General features: G+C 36.1%; 1 protein-coding gene across 2 annotated transcripts in view; it reads left to right on the top strand.

Moving 5' to 3' along the window:
- The window catches only part of LOC106875219 (39S ribosomal protein L18, mitochondrial), a 38,065-nt gene that overhangs the window by 21,104 nt on the left and 2,043 nt on the right, over positions 1 to 14,918 (top strand). For both annotated transcript variants that reach the window (XM_014923269.2, XM_014923268.2), the window contains 2 exons: positions 10,257 to 10,370; positions 13,467 to 13,584. In XM_014923269.2, the coding sequence (XP_014778755.1) occupies positions 10,257 to 10,370; positions 13,467 to 13,584 (232 nt within the window). The remainder of the gene's footprint in view (positions 1 to 10,256; positions 10,371 to 13,466; positions 13,585 to 14,918) is intronic.

Raw genomic sequence — 14,918 nt, 5'->3', positions numbered from 1 at the left:
GGGGCTGGCTCTTGTGCTGGTGACACATGAAATTTCTTCGAGCGAGATCGTTGCCAGTGCCCCTGGACTGGCTCTTGTGCGGGTGGCACATAAAAGACACCATTTCTAGCGTGGCCGTTTTCGTGCGGGTGACACGTAAAAGCACCCACTACACTCTCTGAGTGGTTGGCGTTAGGAAGGGCATCCAACTGTAGAAACTCTGCCAAATTAGATTGGAGCTTGGTGTTGCCATCCGGTTTCACCAGTCCTCAGTCAAATCGTCCAACCCATGCTAGCATGGAAGGCGGACGTTAAACGATGATGATGATGATACTCAAAATTTAACCTCATTTTTTGAATGTGTTAAAAATTCAGTTCCTTTCTTAATAATCCTTAACACTAATCAGCTCTCTTTTTCTCTACAGTTACCACTAAACCATTTGGGGGAATTTCAACCATGTTTCGGGGTCTGCTACCACAACAGCTCCTTTATAGGATCCAGTTATCTCAAGCTAACTGGATCCTATAAAGGAGATGTCTAGTTACCACTAGACCATTTGGGGGAATTTCAACCATGTTTTGGGGTCTGCTACCACAACAGCTCCTTTATAGGATCCAGTTATCTCAAGCCAACTGGATCCTATAAAGGAGATGTCTAGTTACCACTAGACCATTTGATTGTGGCCATGCCGGAGCATATTTGTTCACTTTCATAACTTAAGTCTCACTATTACTCCATCCTTAACCTTTTAACATGTAAACTGGTCACATCTGCCCAAAATATTCTTGTTTTATGTCCAAACCAGCCAGATCAGGCCTCTCACACCTACCTTACAATATCAATCAAAAAATAATCACATTATTGTAATCTTGATGGTACAAGATAATACATACATTATTTACATTATGATGGATTTTGTCCTCATCTTGTTTGTTGTTAACACAACGTTTCGGCTGATACACCCTCCAGCCTTCATCAGGTGTCTTGGGGAAATATCGAACCTGGGTTCTCATTCCTAAGGTATTTTTTGATGTTGTTGTTGTTATTATTATTATTCAGGTCACTGCCTGGAATTGAACTCGGAATCCTGGGGTTAGTAGCCCGCACTCTTTACCACTACGCCATATGCCCATGGCATAGTGGTTAAGAGTGTGGGCTTCTAACCCCAAGATTCCGAGTTCGATTCGAAGCAGTGACCTGAATAATAATAATAATAACAACATCAAAAAATACCCTAGGAATGAGAACCCAGGTTCGATATTTCCCCAAGACACCTGATGAAGGCTGGAGGGTGTATCAGCCGAAACGTTGTGTTAACAACAAACAAGATGAGGACAAAATCCATCATAATGTAAATAATATACATGATTCCTCATCTCTTAAATATAGAACTGCAAAATAATACATGATTAACTCAAAACAATGTGAATAAATAAGCATTACATTTGACTGAGCAACCTGAATGCTAAAAGGTTAATACTGTATCACATATTTAGCAAACTATTAACACTATTCCACTTCCCATTACTCAGCTGTGAATACTGTTCTAGATTTCTTTATATTATACCCAGCAATATTCTATTTTAGTCAACTGTCTGTTAAAACTCTAATATTTTTCTTGTTCTGTTATCATTAACACTGTGTCACTGTTGTTCCTTTTACCATTAATACTGCTACACTCTCTTTACTATTACCATTAAAACAGTAACACTGTCCTTACTGTTACAGTTAACATTGTACCACTGCCTTTACAGTTACTGTTAATACTGTACTACTGTTTTTACTGTTGTCATCAACACTGTGATACCTTCTTCATTGTTACTGTTAATATTCTTTTCTACTCTAGGCACAAGGTCCGAGATGTTTGGGGAGGGGGCTAGTCGATTAGATTGACTCCACTATGCAACTGGTACTTAATTTATTGACCTTGAAAGGATAAAAGACAAAGTCGACCTTGGCAGTATTTGAACTCAGAATGTAAAGACAGACGAAATATTGCTAAGCATTTCACCTGGTGTGCTAACTTTTCTGCCAGCTCATCGCTTTCTGTTACTGTTAATATTGTCTTAACATTGTTCCACTATCTTCAGTTATCATTAATACTGTGCTACTGCTGTTACTCTGATGTTAATTCTGTAATTACCTCCGCCAAGGAAGGAGGTTATGTTTTCATCGGCGTTCGTTTGTCTGTTTATCCATCTGTGTGCAAAATAACTCAAAAAGTTGTGAACAGTATTTGATGAAGCTTGCAGGAAAAGTTGGTAATGACACAAGGAACAGATGATGAAATTTTGGTAGTGATCTGGGAATTTTTATGGATTCTTGAAGGATTTTTCATTTGTTATATTTACTTTACATGAAGTATTACAATGTTACGTTCTTTGATTATCTCCCTTGAAAACACGTTCATTGTTTCAACGTAGCCTATGGTGGCGTTGCTGTTTTCAAAGTTTATTTTCGTTTCTCTATTAGTAATTTTACCCGTGTATCTATCTTAAAATGAGCTGCTTGATGGAGGTCTGTGGAAGATGGCATGACAAGCTTTGACTATTGGGATCGATTCAAAAAGCTCAGGCTTTGCTCCCTCCACCGCCGCTGTGAGCTCTATATCATCTGTATGATGTGGAAAATATTCCATCAACATTAGTCATCTTTAAAATTCATCTGAGTCTTGGCCCCCGTGCCATTCATCCACTACAGAAATGTTCGTGTCGTATCACAACACTATGACAGAACTATTTCACCTCAATTGGCCCTGCTCTCTTCAACATCGTGCCAGACTCACATAAAGGAGGAAAGTAACTTCACGGCATTCAAATGATCTCTAGATGATTATCCCCAACAAGTACCAGATAAACCACCCACACCCAGATATGTCTCTGAAAACAATAACCCTCTGCTTGAATGGGTTACGATTCCCCAGAGCTGACTGTGTATCTCTTCCAGGTGGTGCTATTAAATTAGACATGGCCTGAGTCAACTTCAGCTGAAACTTATCTAAGTAATCTAATCTATGCTGTAACCTTTTAATCAAAGCATGATAACGTGGGTAGAGGCTGATATCTTAACATTTCTAATGGTTTTAAATATAAAAAAAAATTATTAAAGATTTATATAGAACTACATTCAGAGTATGTCTATAAGCTACTGTGTTTAGACCTGGTTTCTATCCTCAGACTGTTCCGTTTTGTAGATTTTTTTTTTCTTTTTAATAAAGCACTCTGAAATTAGAAAAATCAAAAATCTGCAACAATCTCGGTCCCATGAGTATTGGATAATGGATTTTCAACAGTGTAAAGAAACTGATTGTGGTGATCGTAGTTTTGACGGTGATTGTGGTGAAAGCAGAGACAGTGTTGATGATGACAATGGTCGAGATAAGTATGTGAGGAGGATAAAATAGTATCGGTGATTATAATGGCGACAGGAGCGGTGTGATGGTGGTAATAGTGGTGTTGATGATAGTGTTAGTTGTGTGATGGTGGTATTGTAGTGGTTATACTGGTTGTGGTGAAAGTGACTGTCAAGATAACCGTCATGATAACATTGTATGTGGTTGAAGTGGAAGCAATGACAATGCTGCTGATGATGTTGGTGGTTGTGGTGGTGGTGATAGTGGTAGGATAGTTGTGGTGGTGATTGTGGTAATGGTGGTGGTGGTCGTCATCGTCATCGTAGTGCTACTCCTGCTGGTTTGGCAGAGGTCTGTACTCTCCAAGTGCTTTACTAGTTCCTTCTGTCTAGTGACTCTTGTTTTCTCTTTTTCTTTTTCCATTTTTTTTTTAAATCAGTAATATTTCTTTAAATATTCACTATATTTCTTCATTTCATGTGCTAGGAGTCAACAAAATGTTTCTATGTATTCACTCCCCATATTATAAATAGCAGCTAAATCTTACTCCATCCATTCGTTTAGTCTTAAAAGCCATAGGACGTCTTGTATGACATAATCCAGAATATGCTATGCCTGAACAATATGATGGAAAGCTCAGTGCTGGAATGCTCAATACTGGCTGACTTGGGGCTAAGCAACAATAACTTCATTTCTTACATCTAAGTTGCTCTTTATTTTGTAAATGCTTGTTCTTGGTTGTAGAAAATTATCATATCTATTTACAGCTAATATTCTACTCCCTCCTTGATATCTCATTATTTATTTCTTGTACCTATGTATCAGGCTGAGTAAAAAGTAAGCAATGTTTTGAAACATGAAATTCATCGCAATATATTCCAACAATACAGAAATTTTATTCATCAAAGTATTATTACAATCAACACATTTAAAAAAAATTCAAAACTCTACAAAAATCCAGTACAAATTATTCATGGTTCAAAACATTGCTTACTTTTTACTCAATCTGATAGCTAGTGTTGAATCCTTCATTTTTTTTCTTTGTTTATATATTATCCTATGTCTTTTCTTTTTTTTTTCCCCCTCTGTTCAGCTGTATACCGGTGTCCATTTACCAAATAACATCATTTCCTCTGCTTTTGGCAATGCATATCCTTTCTGTTATATAGTATTACTATATTTATTTACCCTACTTGTCTCACTCCCCTACCTGTTATTTTCTCTCTGTGGTTTTTCTATTTTTCCCACAAGGAACATTTCAGCTACATTCTTTTATATTTATAGTTATGTCTTGTTATTATTAACCTCATCGCTGAATGTCTCAGCATCATTTCTTACTCTGCAATCACCTAGTCTGTAGCATTTTCCAAACTTTCACCAACCACACATGCGTGCACACACACACACACACACACACACATGCACACGTGCACACACACATACATACACACTGTCTGTGTTTCTTTCCCTCCCTAAGTTGACTTCCTTAACCTTTTCATCTCCTCCCCCTGATCTCTCCATATAAAAAATATCTGCTATGAAACACCAGCTTTCCCACTTATGCATTTCAAATGTCTGTTGGTTTTTTTTTTTATCCTCTTTCTTCCTACTATCAGAACACTAAATTAAAACATTTCTCCAAAAGAACTATTGACGTCAGTTCTTTAGTTCATTTTTAGCCATCACAGCTAAAGCCATGCTATAGTTAAAAATAATATTGTTTTTAGAAAAAGTTATTGGTGTAAGTCTGTACATGTTATTTATAATGTTAGCAAATGAGTTTGTGAAATTGCTGCAAAAGAAGAACAAAAAGAAGAGGAAATCTATAATAGTCTTCTCACTGTAGAACTTATGGCAGCTGTCTAAAGATTCCTCATAGTTTGTTTGTGATTCACTATTTATAGCTTTGGTTACTAAGAATGAAGGTGTTAATATTGGCTTTCATGTGGCTGCTTTTGGATATTGTATCAGAAAGCTTTCTTTCTTCCATGTGACTCTAGGTTATTGAGTGATCAGCCATTTACAATTTTTAAGAATAATACCATTCATTTCATCCACTTCTTTCTCTTTCAGCATCTTGATTATTAAAGTTATCTCTTTCATTATTGTAGCTGTCCATTTTAGTAAAACACTTTCCTTTTTTTTCATTTATAACTGACTATACTTTGTTACTAAACTCTTGATTGTGTGTGTGTGTGTGTGTGTGTGTGTGTGTGTGTTAGCTTTGATAGAGTTTAGATTTTTTTTTACTTGACTTTTTCATTTCCTCTATTTGTACAACTTCAGCTGCAGTGATAATCTTAACATTCCCACCTCCAATATCCCATCTCACTTATTATCATCGTTGATGTCTAGACAACTTCTAATTGTAGATGTGCTTCTACTCGACTGCAAATGGAAAGGTATATGGTGTGTTATTTGTTCATGCCTGTCTAAAAAGTAATAGTTAATGGCAGATTTCTGCTGGAATATAAAACTTTAAAAAAATTGTTTCTTGTATTTTTGATCTTTGACCTCCAAATATTGTGTTTTCTTGATGGAAAGCTCACAATATTATTTCATAATTCCTTATTACTATACTTTGGATAAGAAGTGGAGTTGTACAAATCAACCTCCTTGCACTTGAATGACTAACTGAAGGTTACTGTTAAATTCTAATTTTGCTGTTTTAAATGTGAGATGTCTTCCCTTGGATAGAGTGGCCAGTCTATCTTTGACAACATTCACAGGTGATTTGGTACCTATTTCAACTGAAATGTAGAATATAGAAATGAATGTACTAGTCTCTCTCATACACACAGCAAAATGCCTGCAGTAGAATTGAGCATGAGATCCATGATGACCTCATCCATTTAAATTTTATCCATTACTCTTGCCAGTTTAGAGTTTGTTTGAGAAGATTTGAAAGGAGCTCCTCTTACAAATGTAACGGTTGGCCTCTGGCCAACCCTGATCATGCAGGTACTTGGATGATTGCCCTACAGCATGACTTACAAATCCATTTTCCCTGTTCGCTATACCTGTCTGTGGACTGTACTGCACACTGATGTGCAATGATGTATGGGGTGCAGCAGAACAATCTGAACATATTGCATTCTCTCCACTTTGTAGTCTATTCCTGTATACTCATAGATTCTGGTGGCAGCCATAGTAAAGGAGATGAGGTGTAGTTAGTAAGAGCATAACAATTGTGCAGAGGACTTCTCCGTGGTTAGTTGACCTATCTCAAAAGTGGTTAACTTACAAGAATAATGTAAAAGTCATTGTTTAGAGCCAGATTAACCCTGATTGAGGTCAGTGTTCAAAAGCATTCCTGCTATGACCATGCCATCTTTAAGGATATATAAGGCTACATTATCTAATGTGTTCTCTCCTTATTTGAGATGCTAGGGTATAAGTTTAGGGTGATTTGGCTGTTGTTTCTAGCTGATTTAATGATATATGGGGAGGGGTTCTCTCTTTTATGAAGGTTAGAAGAGGAATAAAATACAGTAGATGATGGGAAACATGGACTAGGACAAATTCTTAATAGCCTTGAAAATGTTTTAGAATAGGATGGTAACATGTTGGCTCTCTCATCATCATACAGATCCTAACTAAAGGTCATTATCTTATCTTATTATATTACTAAAATATCAAAGAGAATTACTTCTTTCAGTTTATAATTCTTAAACAATTAATGCTGAAAATAAACCACAAGTATAAACTTGACAAATTAAACATAGTTTGTTACATTGACCTATTTTCTTTTTTACACTGCATCAATTAAACATGTCTAATTAAGTATTACTAATTAGCGTTTCATGAAAAAGAGAGTTGAAGCTAATAAGGGTATTGTTGAAACAAAACAAATAAGATTTCTCTTTGAAGTTTCTAAGTATACTAAATGGATATCTTTCTAAATTAGAAATCCACCATTGTCTACTCATGTCCTTAATTCTTGTATTCCTTTATTCTTTTACTGGTTTTCGTCATTGGACTAAAGCCATGCTGGGGTATTCCCTTCAAGGACATTTTATTGTACATATTACCTCAGTGTTTATTTCAGTTTAATACTGACTTCAGTGACCTCTATTGAATTACTGACTTACTGTATTGATATAAAAGAATGCAGTGGTGGTGGTAGTGCTGATCTTCCATGCTGGCTTGGGTTGGGTTGCTCGACAGGATTGGATGGGCCAAAAGACTGCATTGAGCTCCAGTGTCTGCTTTGCCATACTTTCTATGACTAGATGCCCTTCCTAATGTCAACTACTTTACAGAGTGGACTGGGTGCTTTTTCTTTATACATAGCACCAGCACTAATGAAGTCAAGATATGCCCCTTAACTGAGTGGGGAAGTGTAGTAGAGAGGAAGTGGCTTTATGCCAGATGTTGAGAGGTTAAAGTATTATAGAGGGTCAGGAACAGGTGTCTTGCTGTAGAGGAGACACATGGCTATCCTAGCAAATAGAGAGATAAACATCTCACTACTTGTGGTCCTTTGTATTTTTCATGTAGTTCAGCTCTCCTGAGGTGAGCTTTCAGTACATCTCATGTCTTCTTCAGAATCCCCTTCTGCTGGTCCCTTCCATTTACATCACTTGGTACTTCTTTATTCATCCACCGTACATAGCACAATCTTCCAATCACTCTTGTACACTACACCTGATTTTTCTTATGCTCAGTTTTTCTCTCAATTCATTTGTGATCCATTGTTCATGCATATTAACATCTTGTAGAGTATTGAGCATGCTTGCCTCATTTCTTTCCAGTGTTGATTCAGTGCCAATGATTCACTATCATGCATCATTACACTTTGAATGAAAGGTACATTGTACAATGTTTGTGCATAAAGAGAGAGATTCTTTTTGTTGCCAGCAGAAATAATACTACTTAAACTTTTTTCATCCCATTCTTACTCTGGCTATTGTCCGTTTGGCATTCCCACTACTAGTTAAGTCACCTAAGTAACAAAAACTGTCGACTACTTCTAGGAAATCATCCAAACTTTTGAAAAATATATTCCATTAGTTGTTTTACTGCAGGTACTCTTGTGCACTTAAAGTATACAATTGTCTAACAGGATATGCTTCTGTCCTGCTACTTTTCTGCAGGAGCATGACCACCTCCTTGATGGACTAGTGCCCTGTCTTATTTTTCTGCTACTAAAAGTTTTGTTTTTGCTAAGTTTATTTTAAGGTTTTTCAATTCAAGTTTTGCTTCTATGTCTAGAATTCTCTAATTCCACAACAGTTTCATGAACAATAGGTCAATTGGCATACAGAAATCCCCTTAGCCAACTTTAAACTATAGTTATGCCTGAAAACCTGTAATCAACAAGAAATTTATCTTGCAGGTAGGCATCTGTTAGGATACTCATCTTGTTTAACTCATTGCTAACTCTCACTATGCTGACAGTATCTCTGTACATAGCTTGCGTAGCTCTCACATGCAACACATAATTTTCTTTGTGGCCACACTTATGGAGTTCAGAGAGATGTGTATCTTCCTAATCTCACAGTAGTTGTTTCCCCAAAAGGCATATAAATGTTTTTGTAAAGATATAAATTTCTGGTGCAAGGTTCACAATTGGGATACAGTCCAGCTAAGACCTTTGCTGCAAAATATTCAACAGAAACAGAGCATCTGCTGTGAGGCACATAAAACACAAATTCTCCTCTATATATTATAAATCTATCTCCTGATAAGAATGTGTGTGTGTGCTGGTGTCAATCAGTGTATTGAGTAATGACTCTTTGTGTCAAAAGATTGATAAACTAAAATCAGAATGAAATGAAATAACTACCAGGATCAATACAAAGAGCTAAATTGCTGAAAGTGGTGGTGTTCAATGATAGAATCCAGTAAAAGACTCAAGTCTGTATTATCATTTCTTCAGTAAATGTTTTGGGTTATAAATGGAACTTGTAGTTTATTCAGCCTTCAAGGAATCCTGTTTAGATGGGATTCTGTTTAATCTCACATAGAACAGTTTAATCTTTGGTACTGATCTGTTTATTGTTTACTTCTGTTTACTGTTTATTAATATTCTCCAGATAAAGTGATATAGTTCAAATTATGTATCATATAGGAATTCGTTTTATTCCCATTTTTTTTGCTTTTTAATTTCTAACATGATGGATTCAGCAATATTTTCTTACATGTAAATTCCAAAGCATCTTCTGTTTCTAACTAGAAGATGCTTAACAGCAATGTTACTGGTTGAGACAGATATTTGACATGAACATGAATGAAATGACAGACCAGTTCTTGACAGAAATGTCATTGATGTGACATACACTTTGTAGAATTGTTATTGAAATAGTATGTATTGATGTGTGTAACTGATGCAATATATTTGGCCTTGGTATGACAGGCTTGAAATCAAAATGTAATTGTTGACAACAGCATTTAACCATTTTTGTTTATTTCCCATTTGTATACTTAAGTTTTTGATGATTTATAACAGTTATCACTCACATATGAAATCAGTGTTCCTACTGGTAATCTAAAATGCCAAAACCTTCTTTCACTCCCATGTTTATACAACATTCTGGTTAAAAATTGGTATTCTACAGTCAGTTGATCCAGTAGGCAGGACCTCACATCAGTGAGGTGGGGAGAGTGGAGAATGTTACTGGTGAGCTGTAAAGCCACCAAATGGAAGGCAGCAAAATGGCACACATTCTCTCCTGGTGACCTGTGAAATCTACTGGTATCCAGTATGTGGAGTTTTTGATTGACAGCACTTGCACAAACAGGCTGTTTCCAAGTCTCAGCATAGAATTATATTGTATTAAACAAGCAAAAGGTAATGGCTACTATTGTAGAAATTCTAAAAATCTCTTTGTAGAATACTGAAAATCTAGAACAATGAATCATATGAAAGTTAATATAAATATTTAATATGTGATGTATATAATACTTTCTTATCATTTTCAGAATAATTTTTGCAAGGAGAAATTGGAATCTTGATTCTTATATCCTGCATTCTTCTGGGAATATTGTTGTATCAGCATCAACCAAAGAATGGGCAATTAAAAAGTTTCTTTATAGGTGAATATTTGTAGAATTTTCATTTTCACTTCATAATATTATTATTATTATTATTATTATTATTATATATCTTGAAGAAAATCTTCACTTCTTATGACATTTCTTTTCACATATTAATTAGCTTCATATGAAAGCTCATGACAGAAATACATTCTAACTTACACCATTCTGTATATGGAAACGTTATTCCATGGCAGAGAATATCTGGGTTTTTCTTTTTAATAAATAATTATTTAATACTTTTTTATGTGTGTGGTAAGTTTTAGAGAGAAACATTCAATCTTATCCTTTTTGGATTTTTTTTTTTATGGTGATCAAGTTATTTAACACCTGGCTTCCATGCTGGCTTAGATTGAACAATTTGTCAGGATCTGATAAGTGAGAGGACTGCTTCATGTATTAAGTGTCTATTTTAGTTTAGTTTATATGACTGAATTCCTTCCCAAGTGCCATCCACTTCATGTAGCACTAGATGACGATTTCCTTGTAACTTGCAAGTGTAAGGCCCTATTGTTGTGTGGACGCCCCCAGACGATAAGTAGGTTAGTCTAATACGTATAAGTAGTGGGCGTGATAGCTAGACGAGGAGCATCGCATAGAGTGAACCGGAGCTGTCAGTAGATGAAGAATGTGCTAAAGTATTAACAATCAATATTCATAAAGGTTTCTACCATTTCAAAAGACTGCCATTTGGGGTTAAGGTTGCACTAGCAATATTTCAGCAAGTGATGGATACTATGCTAACGGATTGTGAGTTCATGGTCCCATACTTGGATGACATATTGATCAAAAGTGAATTGAGGGACTAACATATTGAACATATAGAAGAGGTTTTCAAATGAATAAGCGATTATGGGTTTGAAGTAAGTGAGGATAAATGTGAATTTTTCTTGACAAAAATAAAGTACTTAGGACAGGTGATCGATGAAAACGGACGAAAACCGGACCCTTCTAGAATCGACGCGATAAAAAAAATGCCTGCTCCCACTAACAAAACAACACTACAAGCATTTTTAGGTCTGGTAAGTTATTACCAGTTGTACATACCTAAAATGTATGAGCTAAGAGCTCTGTTCAACAAGTTGCTAAAGAAGGACTTGAAATGGGACTGGACAAACAAATGTCAGAAATCATTCGTGGAATTAAAAAAGTGGTTAACATCAGAGTTATCATTAACTCATTTTGACCCAAACCGGAAAATAATTGTGACATCGGATGCCAGTGAATATGGTATAGGAGCTGTGATATTACGTAAATTTAATGATGATAAAATCAAAGCTATTGCACATGCATCGAGAGTTCTATTACCAGTGGAAAGAAACTACAGCCAGATTGAAAAAGAGGCATTATCATTAATCTTCGCAGTAAAAAAATTCCATAAATTCTTACATGGGAGAAAGTTTACACTGCAAACGGATCACGGACCATTATTGTCTATTTTGGGTTCGAAAAAGAGTATCCCCATGCACTCAGCAAACCACTTACAGCGCTGGGGGACTACCCTGTTGAACTATGATTTCCAGATAGTTTTTGCCATCAATGAAAATGGGACACACAGATGCGTTGTCTAGGCTAATTTCAAAATATGAGGAACCTTTTGAAGTCACGGTGATTGCATCATTAAAATTAGAAATGGAACTGAAGAACATTTTGTGCAATGTAGTACGTGATTTATCGGTAACACTGGAACAAATTAAATTCGAATCAGGAAAAGATAGGTTCATAAACAAGATTTTAAAAATGTTGAGTAACACGAAAAATATGAAGCATGTGTTAACTCCGCCATACCATCCAAGGTCAAATGGGTTAGCAGAAAGATTCGTCGACACATTCAAGAGAGCCTTAAGGAAAACCAGACAGGAAACCTTTAAAGATACAAAAATGACAAAATTTTTGCAGGTGTATAGAATAACACCGAATCCAAATGCAGAGTCAGGTAGGTCACCCGCAGATTTGATGTTTCCCAGAAAAATTCATTCTATTTTTGATAAATTGTTGCTGAGTAGGAAACAGAAAATAGAAAATTCAGGAAGAACAAAATTTTTTAACACAGGTGATGAAGTGTGTTTTAAAATGTATAGAAACAGAAAACAGAACTGGGAACAAGGAAGTATAACTGGACATCTGGGTAATGTGATGTACATGGTAAAAGGACCAAAATATGAACACAGAAGGCATATAAACCGATTAAAAAGAAAGATATACCAAAAATCAAGAGAGACGAGAGGAACCAATGGATATATGGTATGATTTGTTTGAGGTCCCAGAACCACGAGCAGAAGCAGAACCAACACGTAGGTCAAACATGAAGAGAAAACCCACAGAAATGATGGAAATTAACGCTAAGAGAAAAAGATATGCCAGTTTCTCACCGAGGAAATAAAATCAATAAATTCAGGTTTAGAAAAAAAAGAAAAAACTCTCAAAAGGAGGAGGTGTTGTGTTGATGCTCCCAGATGATAAGTAGGCTAGTCCAATACGTATAAATAGTGGACGTGATAGCTATATGAGAAGCGTCACGTAGAGCGAGCCGGAGCCGTCGGTAGACTAGATGTCGAGTTCTGTTGAGTTGAGTTGTCGGAAGTGAGAGTTCGATGGTTGAGTAGAGGTATATTATTGGCGAAGGCATGCCATCTGAATGTGCGATATAACACCTACGTAGCTCCTGTAACTGAGTTAAACCAGAAGAAAGAGTGGGTAATGGTCTTATCCCCATGGATTAAGAATGGTATACAAGAGAAGAGAATTGAGGAGTATGGCATGGAACAAAGGAGAGAAAAGGGATTAATAGCAGGGTGGAGAGGGAGAGGAACAGAGTTGAAAAGATGATGGGGTGGGTTATGTAAGGAGTGGTAAGGAGAGCATTTTTGAGAAGACTACCACATGTATGAAATGGTTTCTATCTTTCTTTTAATTAAGGATTAATTTTATAGTCTGTCTTATTATTTTTGTTTTCTTATTATTCTTAAACCTTGCCATATTGTAATCTTCCTATCATTCACTACTGACAATAATAAATGGATAAATGCTCTTAGGCAAGCATATACATGAATGAAACTTAGATATATTGACAAACAAAATTATATTATTTTATAGTTGCCGTGACATCACAGCTGCAAAATGTATTGGAACTATTTTAGCTCTGAGATGTCTTGAAGCTGGAATAACACATGTCTTTTATGATGACATGCTACATGAGAAAAATTCCAAAAAGGTATAGTTGTTTTATTAGTTTCTTGTCTTAGATTCATTGACAATATATAATATTAAAAGTTTATCAGATTAATGTGATCTAGTCTAAAACACTGTAGATTCATAGTTTGTGTGTTGATCGATAATTGTAATATGTCCAAACTATTATAGCAGAAAAAACAAAACAAAAAAATACATTTCAATTTTGAAGTGAAGAAAGGCACCAGTAGCTCTTCAGTTTAAGCAAATGTATGCATTTAAGTGATCATTTTTATATGGCATTTAGAAATGAATGTAAAAGATTTTTAAAATCTAGTCTGTACTTGTAGTACCAGAGATTGTGAATCGTGGAGTTCTATCTCAGCTATAATTCAACGTATTTCTAACTGACTTCTAGTGAACACATGTGGGATAACTATACATATATGTACCTGCACACATTTTTCCTGTGATTGCAAATCAAATGAGCCTACTAATGAAAGAAAAACACTTCAAAATAAACACCATTTGTATACATGCATGAATCATTGTTTGTATGTCCACTTTTCCATATTGTTATAAGTTGGCTGAAACTTCTTGAGGCAATATTCTGTGGCTGGATACCCTTTCTGATGCTAACCCTAACTTTACAAGTAGGTACTTTGTTCTACACCTTTGTGCATTGGGCCACTGCCATACAGGATCAATGTGAAGATATACAGAAGCAAACACATATATATATATATAATGAATGAAGGAAACAGAAAATAGATTTAGCAAGAATCTTTATTCAGCACAACAGTCGTTTTAACTCATCTTGCATCTGTCCCTTATGGGTAGGATATAGTACATCTAGTTGTGTTGCAGCCATTAATTTAGGCTGTGCCTTGTCAGATATCTGATGTAAATAAGATATGCTACTACATATACTGAGAATCACTAAGCATGTTGTTGTTGCCTGTAGTGTGTTAGCTACACTGGCATAAGATGGAAGTGGTCTAATCAATATACTGCTTGACATATGTTGTTGTTGTTGGCACTCCGTCGCTTACGACATCGAGGGTTCCAGTTGATCTGATCAACGGAACAGCCTGCTCATGAAATTAACATGCAAGTGGCTGAGCACTCCACAGACACGTGTACCCTTAACGTAGTTCTCGGGGATATTCAGCGTGACACAGTGTGACGAGGCTGACCCTTTGAATTACAAGCACAACAGAAACAGGAAGTAAGAGTGAGAGAAAGTTGTGGTGGAAGAGTACAGCAGGGTTCGCCACCATCCCCTGCTGGAGCCTCGTGGAGCTTTAGGTGTTTTCACTTAATAAACACTCAAACGCCCGGTCTGGGAATCGAAACCGCGATCCTATGACCGCGAGT

The sequence above is a fragment of the Octopus bimaculoides genome, chromosome 1, assembly GCF_001194135.2.
Source record: "Octopus bimaculoides isolate UCB-OBI-ISO-001 chromosome 1, ASM119413v2, whole genome shotgun sequence".
Classification (NCBI taxonomy): domain Eukaryota; kingdom Metazoa; phylum Mollusca; class Cephalopoda; order Octopoda; family Octopodidae; genus Octopus; species Octopus bimaculoides.
The sequence above is the reverse complement of the archived record's forward strand: the minus strand, read 5'-3'. Positions and strand labels throughout refer to the sequence as shown.